The sequence below is a fragment of the Tauraco erythrolophus genome, chromosome 15, assembly GCF_009769465.1.
Source record: "Tauraco erythrolophus isolate bTauEry1 chromosome 15, bTauEry1.pri, whole genome shotgun sequence".
In the NCBI taxonomy this organism is placed as follows: domain Eukaryota; kingdom Metazoa; phylum Chordata; class Aves; order Musophagiformes; family Musophagidae; genus Tauraco; species Tauraco erythrolophus.
In genome coordinates this window covers 21,831,915-21,843,931 of record NC_141479.1, presented here as the reverse complement: position 1 = coordinate 21,843,931, position 12,017 = coordinate 21,831,915, and the positions used below count along the sequence as shown (strand labels likewise).

The 12,017-nt window shown below is 46.4% G+C and overlaps 1 protein-coding gene across 1 annotated transcript in view; it reads left to right on the top strand.

The window, feature by feature from the left end:
* FANCA (FA complementation group A) overlaps positions 1–12,017 on the top strand; it is a 35,639-nt gene that overhangs the window by 20,352 nt on the left and 3,270 nt on the right. The window contains exons 22-37 of the mRNA XM_086620961.1: positions 89–193; positions 781–923; positions 1,382–1,452; positions 2,935–3,034; positions 3,836–4,035; positions 4,476–4,572; positions 4,814–4,990; positions 6,035–6,108; positions 6,563–6,691; positions 7,183–7,249; positions 7,491–7,657; positions 8,208–8,313; positions 8,999–9,058; positions 9,441–9,545; positions 9,926–10,038; positions 10,835–10,976. Coding sequence (XP_086477087.1) covers positions 89–193; positions 781–923; positions 1,382–1,452; positions 2,935–3,034; positions 3,836–4,035; positions 4,476–4,572; positions 4,814–4,990; positions 6,035–6,108; positions 6,563–6,691; positions 7,183–7,249; positions 7,491–7,657; positions 8,208–8,313; positions 8,999–9,058; positions 9,441–9,545; positions 9,926–10,038; positions 10,835–10,976 — 1,856 coding nt within the window. The remainder of the gene's footprint in view (positions 1–88; positions 194–780; positions 924–1,381; positions 1,453–2,934; positions 3,035–3,835; positions 4,036–4,475; positions 4,573–4,813; positions 4,991–6,034; positions 6,109–6,562; positions 6,692–7,182; positions 7,250–7,490; positions 7,658–8,207; positions 8,314–8,998; positions 9,059–9,440; positions 9,546–9,925; positions 10,039–10,834; positions 10,977–12,017) is intronic.

The following is a 12,017-nucleotide window of genomic DNA, read 5'->3' as shown; positions in this document are numbered from 1 at the left end:
CATGCATTTTTCTGTAAAAGCCTTTTATGAACTGATACAATGCACAGAGGTGAGGATAACGTGTTGTGTTTGGCTCTTGCTTGTCTAGATGAACCAAAAGTAGAGACCAGCCGTTCCAAAGAGCCTGTTGAGCAGCTGAAGGCCGAACTGGCCGCTCTAAGGACGCTGATTGTGGACCAGGCTAAATATGAAGGTATGCAGGAAGGCATGTTCTAGCCACCCATAACTGACTGTTACAAAAGCTGCATCAATAAAATGTGGCTAATGCTAGCCAAAGCAACAGCAGTACTTACTTGCCACTGGTACCTGATGATGGTGACTTTCCAGATCTGTATAAACCTTCCAGCTATGAATATACACATATCTATACATATTTTAACATCTGATGTATTTCCCATGCTTGAGTTTGGAACATCGTGGTCTGCATCTTTGCGATGGTCACTTGGTACCACACCGATCTTTGCCCGGATGGGCAGCCCCCTTCCTGGGGCTCGCCTGCTGACTTGGGCCCCCTTTTGAAGGCTGTTTCCTTTCTGGTGTGAAAAACTGTTCTTGATGTGCGTGGGTAGTAGCACTGGGGGGAAAATAACGCTGTCTTCTAAAATGAAGATGGTGATAACTCTGTTCTAGCTAACATTTTTTGCTCATTAAAGCTTTTCATCACATACCTCGGGCTCTGCTCAATTAGAGTACATATTTCACTTGTTCTTCCTTTTATGTGGAGTTGTAAATCTTTCATGCCTTCTGTCCTGGTTCTCCTCTTCTGTTACCTTCCTGCAGATGTGCCAGCACAGATTGCAGTGATTTCTGACAGACTGGCAAGTGTCTTGGGTCACAGCAGTGATGAGAATGAAGCTGCTACTTCGAATTCTCCAATCCAAGTTGACATTTCTGCCCCCAGGCTGGAACCCTGCCATCAGAGCGTGAGTACATCTGGCTTGGGGTGAGAGGAGAGTGGGGTTGGGGAGGTCAGGATGCATCTGAGTAGTACCTGTGAAAGGTTGCTTTGTCTGTGGAGAACAGGAAAGACACTTCTCCTTTTGTCGGCCTTGTGCACAGACTATTAGTATGTTTTAACCTCTTGGAAGCTGGTGGATGTCTGGTGGTGAGATCTAGAGATACGTTCTATCAGAGCAGTCCTGTGATGAGCTGGGCTTTCTTCACCAGGCTTGTCTAGGTATTTGCTGGGATTATTCCCGGGCTGTTACTGGCTTAATTTTCCATCTCTTCTTAGTGCCAGTGGATCTGTACAACTTGTAGTGAATGTCATTGACCAATTTGTCTCATTGTTTTAATGTCAAGAAACACAATATATATATGCAGCACAAAACTAGGTATCCAGCCTGACGAGTAGGAATTGGCAGTGTGTCTCTTATTCCAGGTTGTTGATCTTCTGCTGACATCATTCTGCCAAAACCTGATAGCTGCTTCCTATTTTAACCCTCCCGACAGGTAAGGTGCGAGTGAAAGAGCCGGGAAATCACAACTGGTTAATACACAAGACTAACAGTTAATAGTGGTTAATACACTGGAATTCCAACACTTGTCCAGGGGCGAGGAGGGACTTCTGGTTGTTCATACCCACTGTGCCAGGCTGGCAATTGCCAGCTGCTTTATTCTGAGTTTCTGTGATCTAAGAACTAAGGCGCTTTGATGTGTATGTGTAAATAAAACATGTTTCTCCTCTGTCGTTACTGATCCCTTCAGAAAAAGGTGGCGTTTGGCTCTGCTTTGTAGTATGTGACAACGTATAAAAACTTTCCACAAATGCTACGTGCTCAAGTTGGTGTTTTCGGCTCAGTGGTGGGGGATGGAGAATGAAGAAAATTCTTTTTGCCCAGGAAGTACTTGCTGGCTGACACTAAAGATCAGGAGAGGACAATGCTTGTCTTTTGACAGCGAGCAGTGATGTGTCTTCAGTGTGCCTTTTTGGCACGTTGGGTGTTTTTGCAGATCCAGGCACCTCAGCCTTCGTCCCCAATGCCAGATCTAATGTGAAGTGCATAGGGCATGAAGTTTAACACTGCAGGCACAGGAAAGCAGCTTGATACACCTTCTGGCTCACCTCCCGTCCCCTCTTTCCCCTGGAAGCGACTGGTTCTGGTCTGTATGGGGAAGGAGAGTCCTTCACCGCTGGAAGGACTCCATTAATGACATCTCCTTCATGACGTAACAGACACCTGTAAACATTATGGCCAACATTTCAGTGGAAAATAGCTTTGCTGGACAAAAACGATGTAGTGACAAGCTGCCTGTGATCCCAGCTGCTGACGGTGCTGAACGAGGTGGCTGCCTCTCTGGAGTGCAGCATGCTTTGGCAACCAGTGCGTCTCTAACACTGTTTTGCCCTGGAGCAGATGAATGTGTTCAAAAACCTGTGCTGAAAAGTAGCTGTGATAAACGAGAGCGTCCCAGGAAATTGTTTCTAAACCCAGCTCCCCATCTGATCTCCCCTGAAGATGTTTTTTTTTTTTGTCAGCTGAGTGGGAAAGTCTCTCCCCTCTCTTCCTCCTTTCCTCTGTTTTGCAACAGGACCGTGTCATACTAATTCCTTTTTGCTCTTGCTCTGTTTTTGATCCCATTTACTGCTTCTGCCTCTGTTTACCTTGTGCTCTCTGTCTGAAAAAAGCTGCCTGTGCCCCAGGGAGCTTCCTCCTCTCCTTGTTGTCATCTCAGAACACCTCTTTGACTATATATTATTAAGTATTTGAGGCGGGGCACTGGTGGAGCTCATGTCTTTGTAGGGGTCCTCTGTTCAGATGCTCCAAAAATGACCCTTCCTTTGAGCCTATAAATGGAATGATAATTGTCCTATGTTTACAGACAAGTATGGCTCAGGTTCATTGTGTTCAAGCCTTTTTAAATACCTCTTCCTGTATTGAGGGGGGGGAAAAAGAAGCAGTAAAATGAGCATGTGGTTTTTACCTTCTGCAGGCAGGGACCATGTCTCTCCTTGTTTGTGAAGATGATGTGTGGACACAGGAATCTCTTACCTGCCCTTCTGGGCAGGCTCTGCCAGCTTATTTATCATCAGGTTAGTTTTCCAACCACGAATCATATGGTTATAGTGTGCTAAAGACTATCCTAGTTCCGTTTCCTGAGCTGTGGGGCATGCAGCTGTCTGGATTGCACTGTAGAGGGACTTTGAGCTCTCAGGCTTCCAAAAAAAACCCCTAATTTCAGACAAGTAGTATGGGCTTTCTCTCAGGAGTGTGAGCTGAATGTTTTCCTACAGAACTGCTACTGTAGTAGGTTAATGCATTCTGAGGTACGTTTTAACAGAAGCTGAAATAAGCAAGTTTATGAACGCAGCCAAAAGAAAATAGTAGAACGTTTAATTCCCAAGCTTCCACGCTGAGTATTTCGGTTGTACACCCCTTTTAAAAACAAAAGACTCCCAAATCTGGGGTGCAGCAGCGCATGGTTTCCTTTTAAAGGACTGTTGGGTTTATTTCCTTTGCCCTGTGGTGTTGCAAGGGTGCAATTAAAAGGCTGATAGATTAGATTAGCTGTCATAGAAGCTAAAAAGCCTTGACAGTCTCAAATTCTGCTGGGCTGAACATACAGCTAGTTGCTTCAAGTTACTGCGTCACAGAAGCATACAAATTTTGCTGCAGGTTGACCAAAGATAGCTGCAGAATTTCAAGGAAGGAAGAACATGTTTGATGCAACTGGTGCCTCTCATCTGCTAAATTGATATCACTGCGCCAATTAGTCAACGGGCAGAAGCAATGTTCTGCTACTTGGTTAATTCTGATCTTTTTCTGAGAAAGCTTTGTTTTGTTACAAACAAAATGTCTCTCTCTTCAGTTCTCTACTTATGTTTGGCTTACAGGGTCCTTCCCTGAATGATGCTCACATTTTAGGACTAGCAGCTTTTGTGATCCACTTAAGTGAATCCAGAGCTTTAATTCCAGAAGTGGAAGCCAATTTGGGGATTTCTCAGCCTGTTCCTGAAAAGGTCCTTTCCGTTTCTGAATACTGGAACTGCTTGCTAGTGTGCAGGACCGAAGAGTCGTTTGCCTTCTGCATGAGGTGAGATCCCACACCCACCACATCCTCGCTTCCCCAGGCGATGGGGTTAGGTTTGCCACAGGAGGGGTGCTGGTAAAGCTCCCGTGTTCCTGCAGAGGATTTCCACAGAGTATGTAGGTGTTTGTGCTGCACAGAGGTGCTAGACAAACAGGTTGATGGTGGCCCCACGTGAAATAGCATCCTGATGATCGTGCTGCTTGCTGGAGAAAGGACTGACTGGATGCTGTCAAAGGTTATAGTTTAATTTCTGGTTATGAAATTCGTGTCATTGATGTACTTGGGGTTGGGAACACATGAACAGAAGTGGTCCCAAAAGCAAATAGATTTGAGATGTGTTGGTTAACAGCATTTTTGTCACTCAGTCTTTGACTTTGGACTTTCATGAGAGGAAAAAGATATGATTGAACCAACCAGATAACAGAGTTCTTTTTCTCTATCAGGTTTTGCACTGCGGCAGCATCTTATCTTATGTGCAAGTTTTCATCCTGTTCTCATGAAGATTTGTGCGCCTTGCTCCCTCCTAGCCTCGTTAAAAAGGTAAAAGGGAAAAAGTTCTGCTGTTACTTATGAGAAAGATCAGTCTCACTGATGTTTCCCGCTGCAGACTCCTGTGCAGCTATAACTTGTACAGAGAAAACTTTATTAAAAAATGCATCTTTGAACCCTCTCATCCTACTGTCTTGTGTATCTGCCTCTTTGGCAGCTTCACACAACCAGAGGTTGCACTGGGCCTTTTTTTGTGATGGAAACGTGCAGGGGTTTTGTGCCTTTGTTTTAGCTGCAGTACCTCCTGCCACGGCTCTGCTTGGAAGCTCGGGGAATCCAGTGCGAGGAGGGTAAAGCTGACCTAACCTGGAGTTCCCTGTCGTGCCCCTCTCTAAACTACAGAAGAGCAAGCCTCTGCTTATGGAAGCAAGCACGCTTTCAAGAGCTCCTGAAGGAGAAGGCATTCCAGGTATAAGTCTTTTCCATGACTTAAGTTCATGTAATTCTCACTTTTCAGATCTGCCCTTTGCAATTTCCTTACTAGTGATAAAAAGCTTCTTGTAAAAACTTAATGGCTGGAAAGTTGGTCTGACAGTTGGAAGATGTCACGGGTTATGTGCTCAACGTTATTTGTAGATTTCGACGGTGATGGGAAGGTAGAAATGGAAAGCTAGAGGTAAATCTTTTGTGTCCTATTTATTGCAAAAGCAGAAAGCATGACAAGGTATACTGGGTCAGTAAGGAAATCATCAGGAACTGTAGAGAAAGGGCCTGTCCGTGACCTTAGCTTCCTACTGCATAGTGTCTATGAAGTGATGGTGAGTCAAATAACTGAAAATACTTGCTTTCTTTTGGAGCTTTGTCTACATGTCAGTGTTCTCCTCAGCCACCCGTGTATCTTGGGCTGTTTGGCTCTGCTATGAAGCAGGTTAACATCTCAGCTGTTTTTCTTGATACCATCCTTGCGATGCATCTGATTTGATAGGATTTCTTTTTTTAACCTAGTTCATATAAAACCAGTTTGTCTTTGTGCAGAGGAGTTTGTCGTGCTGCTAGAATGACTCCTTGTGCCTGGCTAGCTTGATGTGCAAGGCTGAAGTACCTTTGCATTATAACCTTCCTTTGATGCTTATCCCAGTCTGTCTGACTATGGTGCTTTGTTCACTTCAGCGTTTATTTCTAATAACATACGTTCATTCTGGTCTCTAGACTTTAAGAAGATGAGCATGTTTGGAAATGTCAAAGGGGTGGGTGGGTGTGGGTGTGGGTGAGATGCTTTATAGGCTTGCTTTCAGCAGAGTTTTGAATGCCAGTGGGGTTTTAGTTTAGATTTCTTGCAAGGGAAATAGTACAGGAGCTTCCTTGGGTTAATGTCTCCTGTTTCATCTCTCTTAATCTGCACGGGATTGTGTCTGGGTGAAGGTGGGTTTTGGGTTGGGAAGAGAGTGGCCGTTCTGCGTAAATTACTTGCCTTACTGGTCTGCCCTCCTGCCGAAATCATCGCTTTTCCCAGTTGTCTTTCAGAGAGTGGCTGCTGTTGGAGCTGCAAGTGTACCCTGAAAAGGATATCCTCTCTGCTTCAGAAAGGTAAGCACAGAGGGGTTCTGTTGAAAAGGGAACAGTTCGAGAGTCTTCCCCGCTCGAATGAAGAAAAAGCATTGAAGGTCAGGAAGGTAGCAACAAAAGTAAATAAACGAGCTGCTGCAGCACACTGGTGCCTATTGACTGGTAGGGTTTGTCCAGAGTTGAAGCAATGCTAGAACGAGATGTGTGTTTTAACTTGAGGAAGCTCACCAAGATAACCTTTGGCCTGCGTGCGCAGTCCTTCCAAACAACTTTTCACGAAACTTCCCCGTTTCCAGAAGCAAGAGAGAGCTGACGTCAGGATGTGGGATCTGGTGCATGGCTCCTCTTAAATCTGCACTTATGTGGGTGCTTGCACCTGTCATTCCGCTTCACTTGGTGCATGAACTTCCTTTGGCGTGAAGGGAAGGGCACCATTAAAACACCATTTCCTATCTTCTCGTTTTCAATATCGCAGACAGGATTTCCACTATTGGGCCATCTATCAATGGTATCTTCCAGCACCTTCTGCTGCTGGTGGCTGTGACGGAGACCTGGAGAAGGCGTGTGGCATTATTATCAACACCATTCTGGATTCCTCACAAAGGTATTCTGTATCATGACTTGCATTTCTGCAGAAGCAATGGGTTCTGCTAATGGCCTTGCCAGCTGGGAGTTGTGAGCTTGTGCCTTACACGGGGCTGCGGAAGCGATTCCCTTCGCACAGGTCTGGCTGGAAGTGAAAGCTGGGAGGTGGCTCTGCATGACTCACCATAAGTCTTTGCTTAAGAATCTTGCTTTAGAAGACAGAGGTCTGGGGTTGCAGTCACAGATAGTCCCTAGTCTGTCTGTCTCTTTTAAGTTGAATTTGTATTCAGATTTTGTTTGGCCAGACAAGCACCAATGCCCCTGAGGAAGTGGCTGAAGCTGGAAAATAAGAAGGGAGGGTTAGAGGAGAGCTGCTGTCTCACCTACAGCTTATTTAAGGACCATTAATGTTAGAGCTTCGTGTTCATCTGAAGCCATTTGATTTTATTTGAATGGTGTTATCCTCCTGGGCTAACAGGCTTAGTTACCTGGTGTGTCTCTTAATTTCAGGTTGGACCTGGGTAGCTATGGCCGATCGAAGATGTCAGTGAATCCTGATATTCTCTGCAAGCTGCAGGTGATTTCAGACTTTGATCTGGATGTTCAGTCCTTGAATCTGACCAGCCCACGTATTTCCTAATACCTTGGTGTGTGTAAGGCTGATAGTTGGCCCTCAGATGTGAGCAGTGGCATGGAGATTGAGAGAGGGAGTTGTCGTATTGATCCCTTTGTATTACTTCAGAGAAACAGGGAGGGGTTGAATGCAAACTCATGTGTACCCCTGACAAACACTGTTTTTCCTCCTCCTCCCCGTTTAGGAGATGGTGGTGGAGCTGGGGTGTAGGCGAAAGCTGCCTTCTGGCTGCTTGGATGCCCGGAGACACTTCTTGTTTGAGATTCTCCGGGAAAGACTGAAAGACAGAAAACAAAGCTCTGCTTTGGGTGAGCAGCTATGGAGGCAGCAGGAGCTGCTGCTGCACAGAAGGTAAATGCAGATCTGAATAGCTGGGAATACCTGGGACAAAACTGCTGTTCAAAGCAATCACAGTCTGTGCAGTTGTGAACCCACAGCAAGGGAAAGTGCCACTATATGTCACGGTAACCATTGTGCAAGAGAGATTTATTCCTGGCACCCACATGTCTTGGCTGCGTTTCAGTGTGCCATCTCGGGCTACCACTAGCCTGGATTTCAAAGACTACACATCCTCATGGACCCTGCCTACAGCCAGCAACACTCTAAATGCCACCACTTGTGTTAACCATCATTCGATTACTCTATTTGCTGCTGTAATCTAGGTGTGCATTTCCGTTTTCGAGCCACTGATAGTATCTTTGGAAGTGGTGTGTGTATATCATTGAAATGCAGGCAACTGGAAAAATTCCTTGTGCGGTTTCTGTCAACGTGTTTGAGATCTCTTACGTTTGACATACTCTCAAACTCTCTTGAAAATCAAAAGCACATTCCCTGAGAGTGTGCAGTCTGATTCTCCTCTCGACAGTAACCTCAATTTTGTTTTTGTTCTTCCCTGCCTGAGGATCCTGGTGGGGCTCCCTGCATCAGCTCTGGTCACGACTTGTCGAAAAGGAAGGAAAACAATGTTGGACTGTGAAGACTTTTTTCATTTCGTAAACTCGGAGCTGGTATGTGTCGTTAGCCTCATGATAATTTCTTGTAGGTAAATGCTCTGGATAAAGACCTTACACTTGGGGTTAGGACAGTTAACATGCAGCCAAACTTGGAACAAACTTAGCTTGTATCAGAGTGTAGGGAGGTTCCACTCATTAAGCTCGAGAGCTTTTCTCCAATTTCTCTGTCGTGCCAGGGCGTTAAACTAATTTGCTATGTGTCGAGTGAGACTCTGCTCATCTTCCCGTGTTATGTGTGCTGGAGAAACATTCAGAAACATCCCTGCAGCTTCCTGGGGGCGGATCAGTTGACTTGCAGGCCCCTCGGAGCACAGTTTTGAGCTCTGAGCATAGCTATCCTTTCTATTTACTCATCCTGACTGATGGCCTTTTCAAGCCCTCCTGCACTGTCATATTAGGCACAGCCAGAAACCTCCACTCGTTCCAAGACTGTTAATCAAACTGCCTCTGCCACCCACGACACGTGCTAAGCAGGGCCGTCGGTGCTGGGACTGGGAAGCACTGCCTAGTCAGTGGTGGTGCTTTATCTAGAAACAAAAGTCTCTGCATTCTGAGCCGATACTCAGGATCTCACTTTGTTTGTCTGAGTCCTGTTGTTCCAGACACCTAAATGTTGAAAGAAAATCATAATTCGAAAGGGAAGGAATATATTTTTTTTTCTCTCCTGGTCTTCCCACAGAAGAACATCTGTTCCAGAGGGTATGCGCTCTCCTACGACATCACTGCTCACTTCTTCAGGGTTAGTGCTGCTTTTGTCATCCTGCTCCACTGTCCATGCTAGCCAGAGCAGACGTTTCTTTACCAGGATGTGCGCTGTTCTTGGCAACGAGATGTGCTATTTGTACCCTTGTTTTGAGAATGGTTGGTGTGAATTCCGAAAAGAGGAGCAGTAATCTGGGAAAGTGAAGAGAAGTGGCAGGAGGAAGTAGTGGCAGAGGTTAATTTTAATACAGTACAGCAAAGCTGGTGGGGGAAGGAGAAGCTCTAGAGCACACATTTCTTTTGCTGGGCCATGCTGACCCCTACAGTTACCTTTGATTAGTTTACACATGGCTTGGTGAGCTGCTTCAAAGCAGCAAAGACATATGTGTGTAGTTGTCTTGTAATTTATCCTCTTCCAGGGCCTGCTTAATGCCAGCTTGGACTGTGAGGAATCAGCAGAAGGGGTCAACGATGTTCTCACAGCGTGTCAATCCAAATGTCCCATCCTGCTTTTCTCCGCAGCGGTAACTGTTCATATTTCATCTTCAGAACATCACAGACTTTTTAATTATTTTTTTTCTCTCCCCTGTGTGTAACTCTTCGTGCACTGTTCCACATGGGAGTAGTGGTTTTGTTGCGTGTGGTAAGCATGGACATTGACTTTGTGGAACAGTTCTTTTATGACTGGTCCTGCTGGAGGAGTTTCAGGGCACCCTGTTTGCCTTTCCAGGACGTGAAACTCCTCATGTTTCTTACAGGTGTATGTACAACTTGGACTTGTTCATTAAGGAGGGGGGAGCCCTTTTTCTGAGCTTTCTCTGGCTGGGATAGAGTGCACACCTGGCTGCAAGCAACTCCCGAGCACGCCACCGCTAACACTGCTGGTTTCTGTCTTCCTTCCTAGCTTTGGTGGCCGAGGCTGGAGCCAGTCCTTTGCTCTCAGTGGAAGAGACTCTTTGGGACTCCACTTGCAGAAGAACTGGAAAGGCTGAGGGAATGGCAGTCCTCAGCTACCAGGTGCGTATGAGGAACCGAGCGTGGATCTGCAGGCAGGAGAACCTGCTCTGGGACGGATCGGCGCCCAGGACGCCTGTTGGCTGAGGCAGGCTGGCTTTCAGCAGGCAGGAGGAAATGCTAACGTAGGCTGAGGCTGTAGGACAGCTACATACAGATTCCTTTGTGGAGTTTAAACTCAAAATGGGTCATTACAATTACTTAGTCTGGCCTTCTGTGTGATATGGGTCAGAGTGTTTCACCATAAGGAAAAGAGGATCCTTTTAGAGGAGACTGGAAGGCAGAGCCTTTGGCACAGTGTTGAGTCATTCGCTCAAGCTGCTGCACCCTTTGCTCCCTGGATTGGGTGAACCTCTGGTCTCCTGAAGCTATTGACTGCTTCTCTGCTGTATGCTTCCTTCTTTACCTGCCCTTACGCTGTCTGTTCAGCGTCCTGCAGCTTTTCTCCAAAAGCTGGGAATTTAGTAGAAGAATCTCCTTGCAGGTTATTGCAGGTAATAATCACACGCTTCTGGAGAAGGGTGTACAGTTAACTACCTGCCCAACCTGTCATTAAAGAGATTTGGGAATGCTGCTCTCTGTTTCTAGACTTTTTTTTTAAAACTGTCTCCATGTAGCATCCAACTGCAGGGGGAAAAAACTGGAGAGAAGAATAATTTTTTTCCTTTTTGGTCCCAATCACTAACTTACACCCCTTGCCCAAGGCCCCGATTTCCTTCTAGTTCACAGCTGTGATTTCTTTTTTTTTCTTTTCTTTTTTTTTCCTCCAAAACCATGACATGCTGGTTTTATTTCTTAGCTTCCTTGCTTCAGGAGTGATTTTCCCTCTCTCTGACCCTCCTTGGATTTCGGCTGCCTTCCTCCATTGTACTGTGCAGCAGCAGTCACCATGCGGACGAGAGAGGAACGCACTGGAGAGGCTGGGGACTGGCGCAGAGCAGGCAAGACTGGACACAATTTAAATGTCTGAGGTTCCCTACGCTTGAAAACTAGGAGGAGAATGTCTTTAACTGAGAAATGGTTGTCCTGAGATACTGCTGTATCCCTGGTTAAACACTGTTGTGAAATCTTGCTGCTGGCTAGTTGATAAAACGTAGCCGTAAATTACCAGTTGCTAAATGCTTATCCTAGAGGCAAAGTTGTTCCAAACTTCAACTTTTAACTCATGCTGGCTCCTCTGTGAAGTCAGGGAGGACTATTTTTAAAAACTGAAGCTGGGGAGAGCACTGCAGAGATTGAGAGCTCAATCCGTGGCGTGCCAGGATCACCTCTCCCTCTGACAAAGGAGCAGTCCTTGTGGGTTTTAGCTCGGGCAACTTGGCTGGAAGGTTAAGGAGATGCAGAAAGTTTGTGAGACAGGAGTGCAGGTGTTTTCAGGGCTCTGGGAATAAGTGCTGGGAATCCCAGGGACAGATTTCCTGAGAGTTTTCCCAAGTCTGTTCCAGGAAGTGCCTCCTCCGTTTTGCCATGCTCAGTGCCCTCTGTGCATGGGAATTCCCTCAAGTGCTCTGAGGAGGAAGCCGGGCTGCTGCCCAGCAGTCCTCTCCGTGATCTTCCAGGGAATAGCCAGGTCCAGAGCTCGGTACGGGGAGTGTCCCTGTACTGACACATTCCCAGGTAAATGGTGTTGAAGCGGAGCCTGTGCCTTCCTATTTACTCTGAAGTTTTATCGCTCCGGGCAGCAGTTACGGTAGCAGCTCCTCTTGCTACAGGATTGACTCCTCCACTGTTTATACTGGTCTGGAGCCAAAAGCTGCTAGTCACAGACCGGTGCTGCTGAGTTGATACATGTGGAATACAGCTTCCACCTCAAAGGTCTGCCTTGAGATAGGAGGAGGACGCCAGGAAGGGATGTGGTATGGATCCAGAAAAAGGGTAACAAGCATACGTCAGGGCAGGATGATGGTGCACTTGCTGAGATGGGCAGCTGCACAGCACCTGCTGGTGACATGCTGGCTGTGGGCCCACATTAGCTCTCCTCC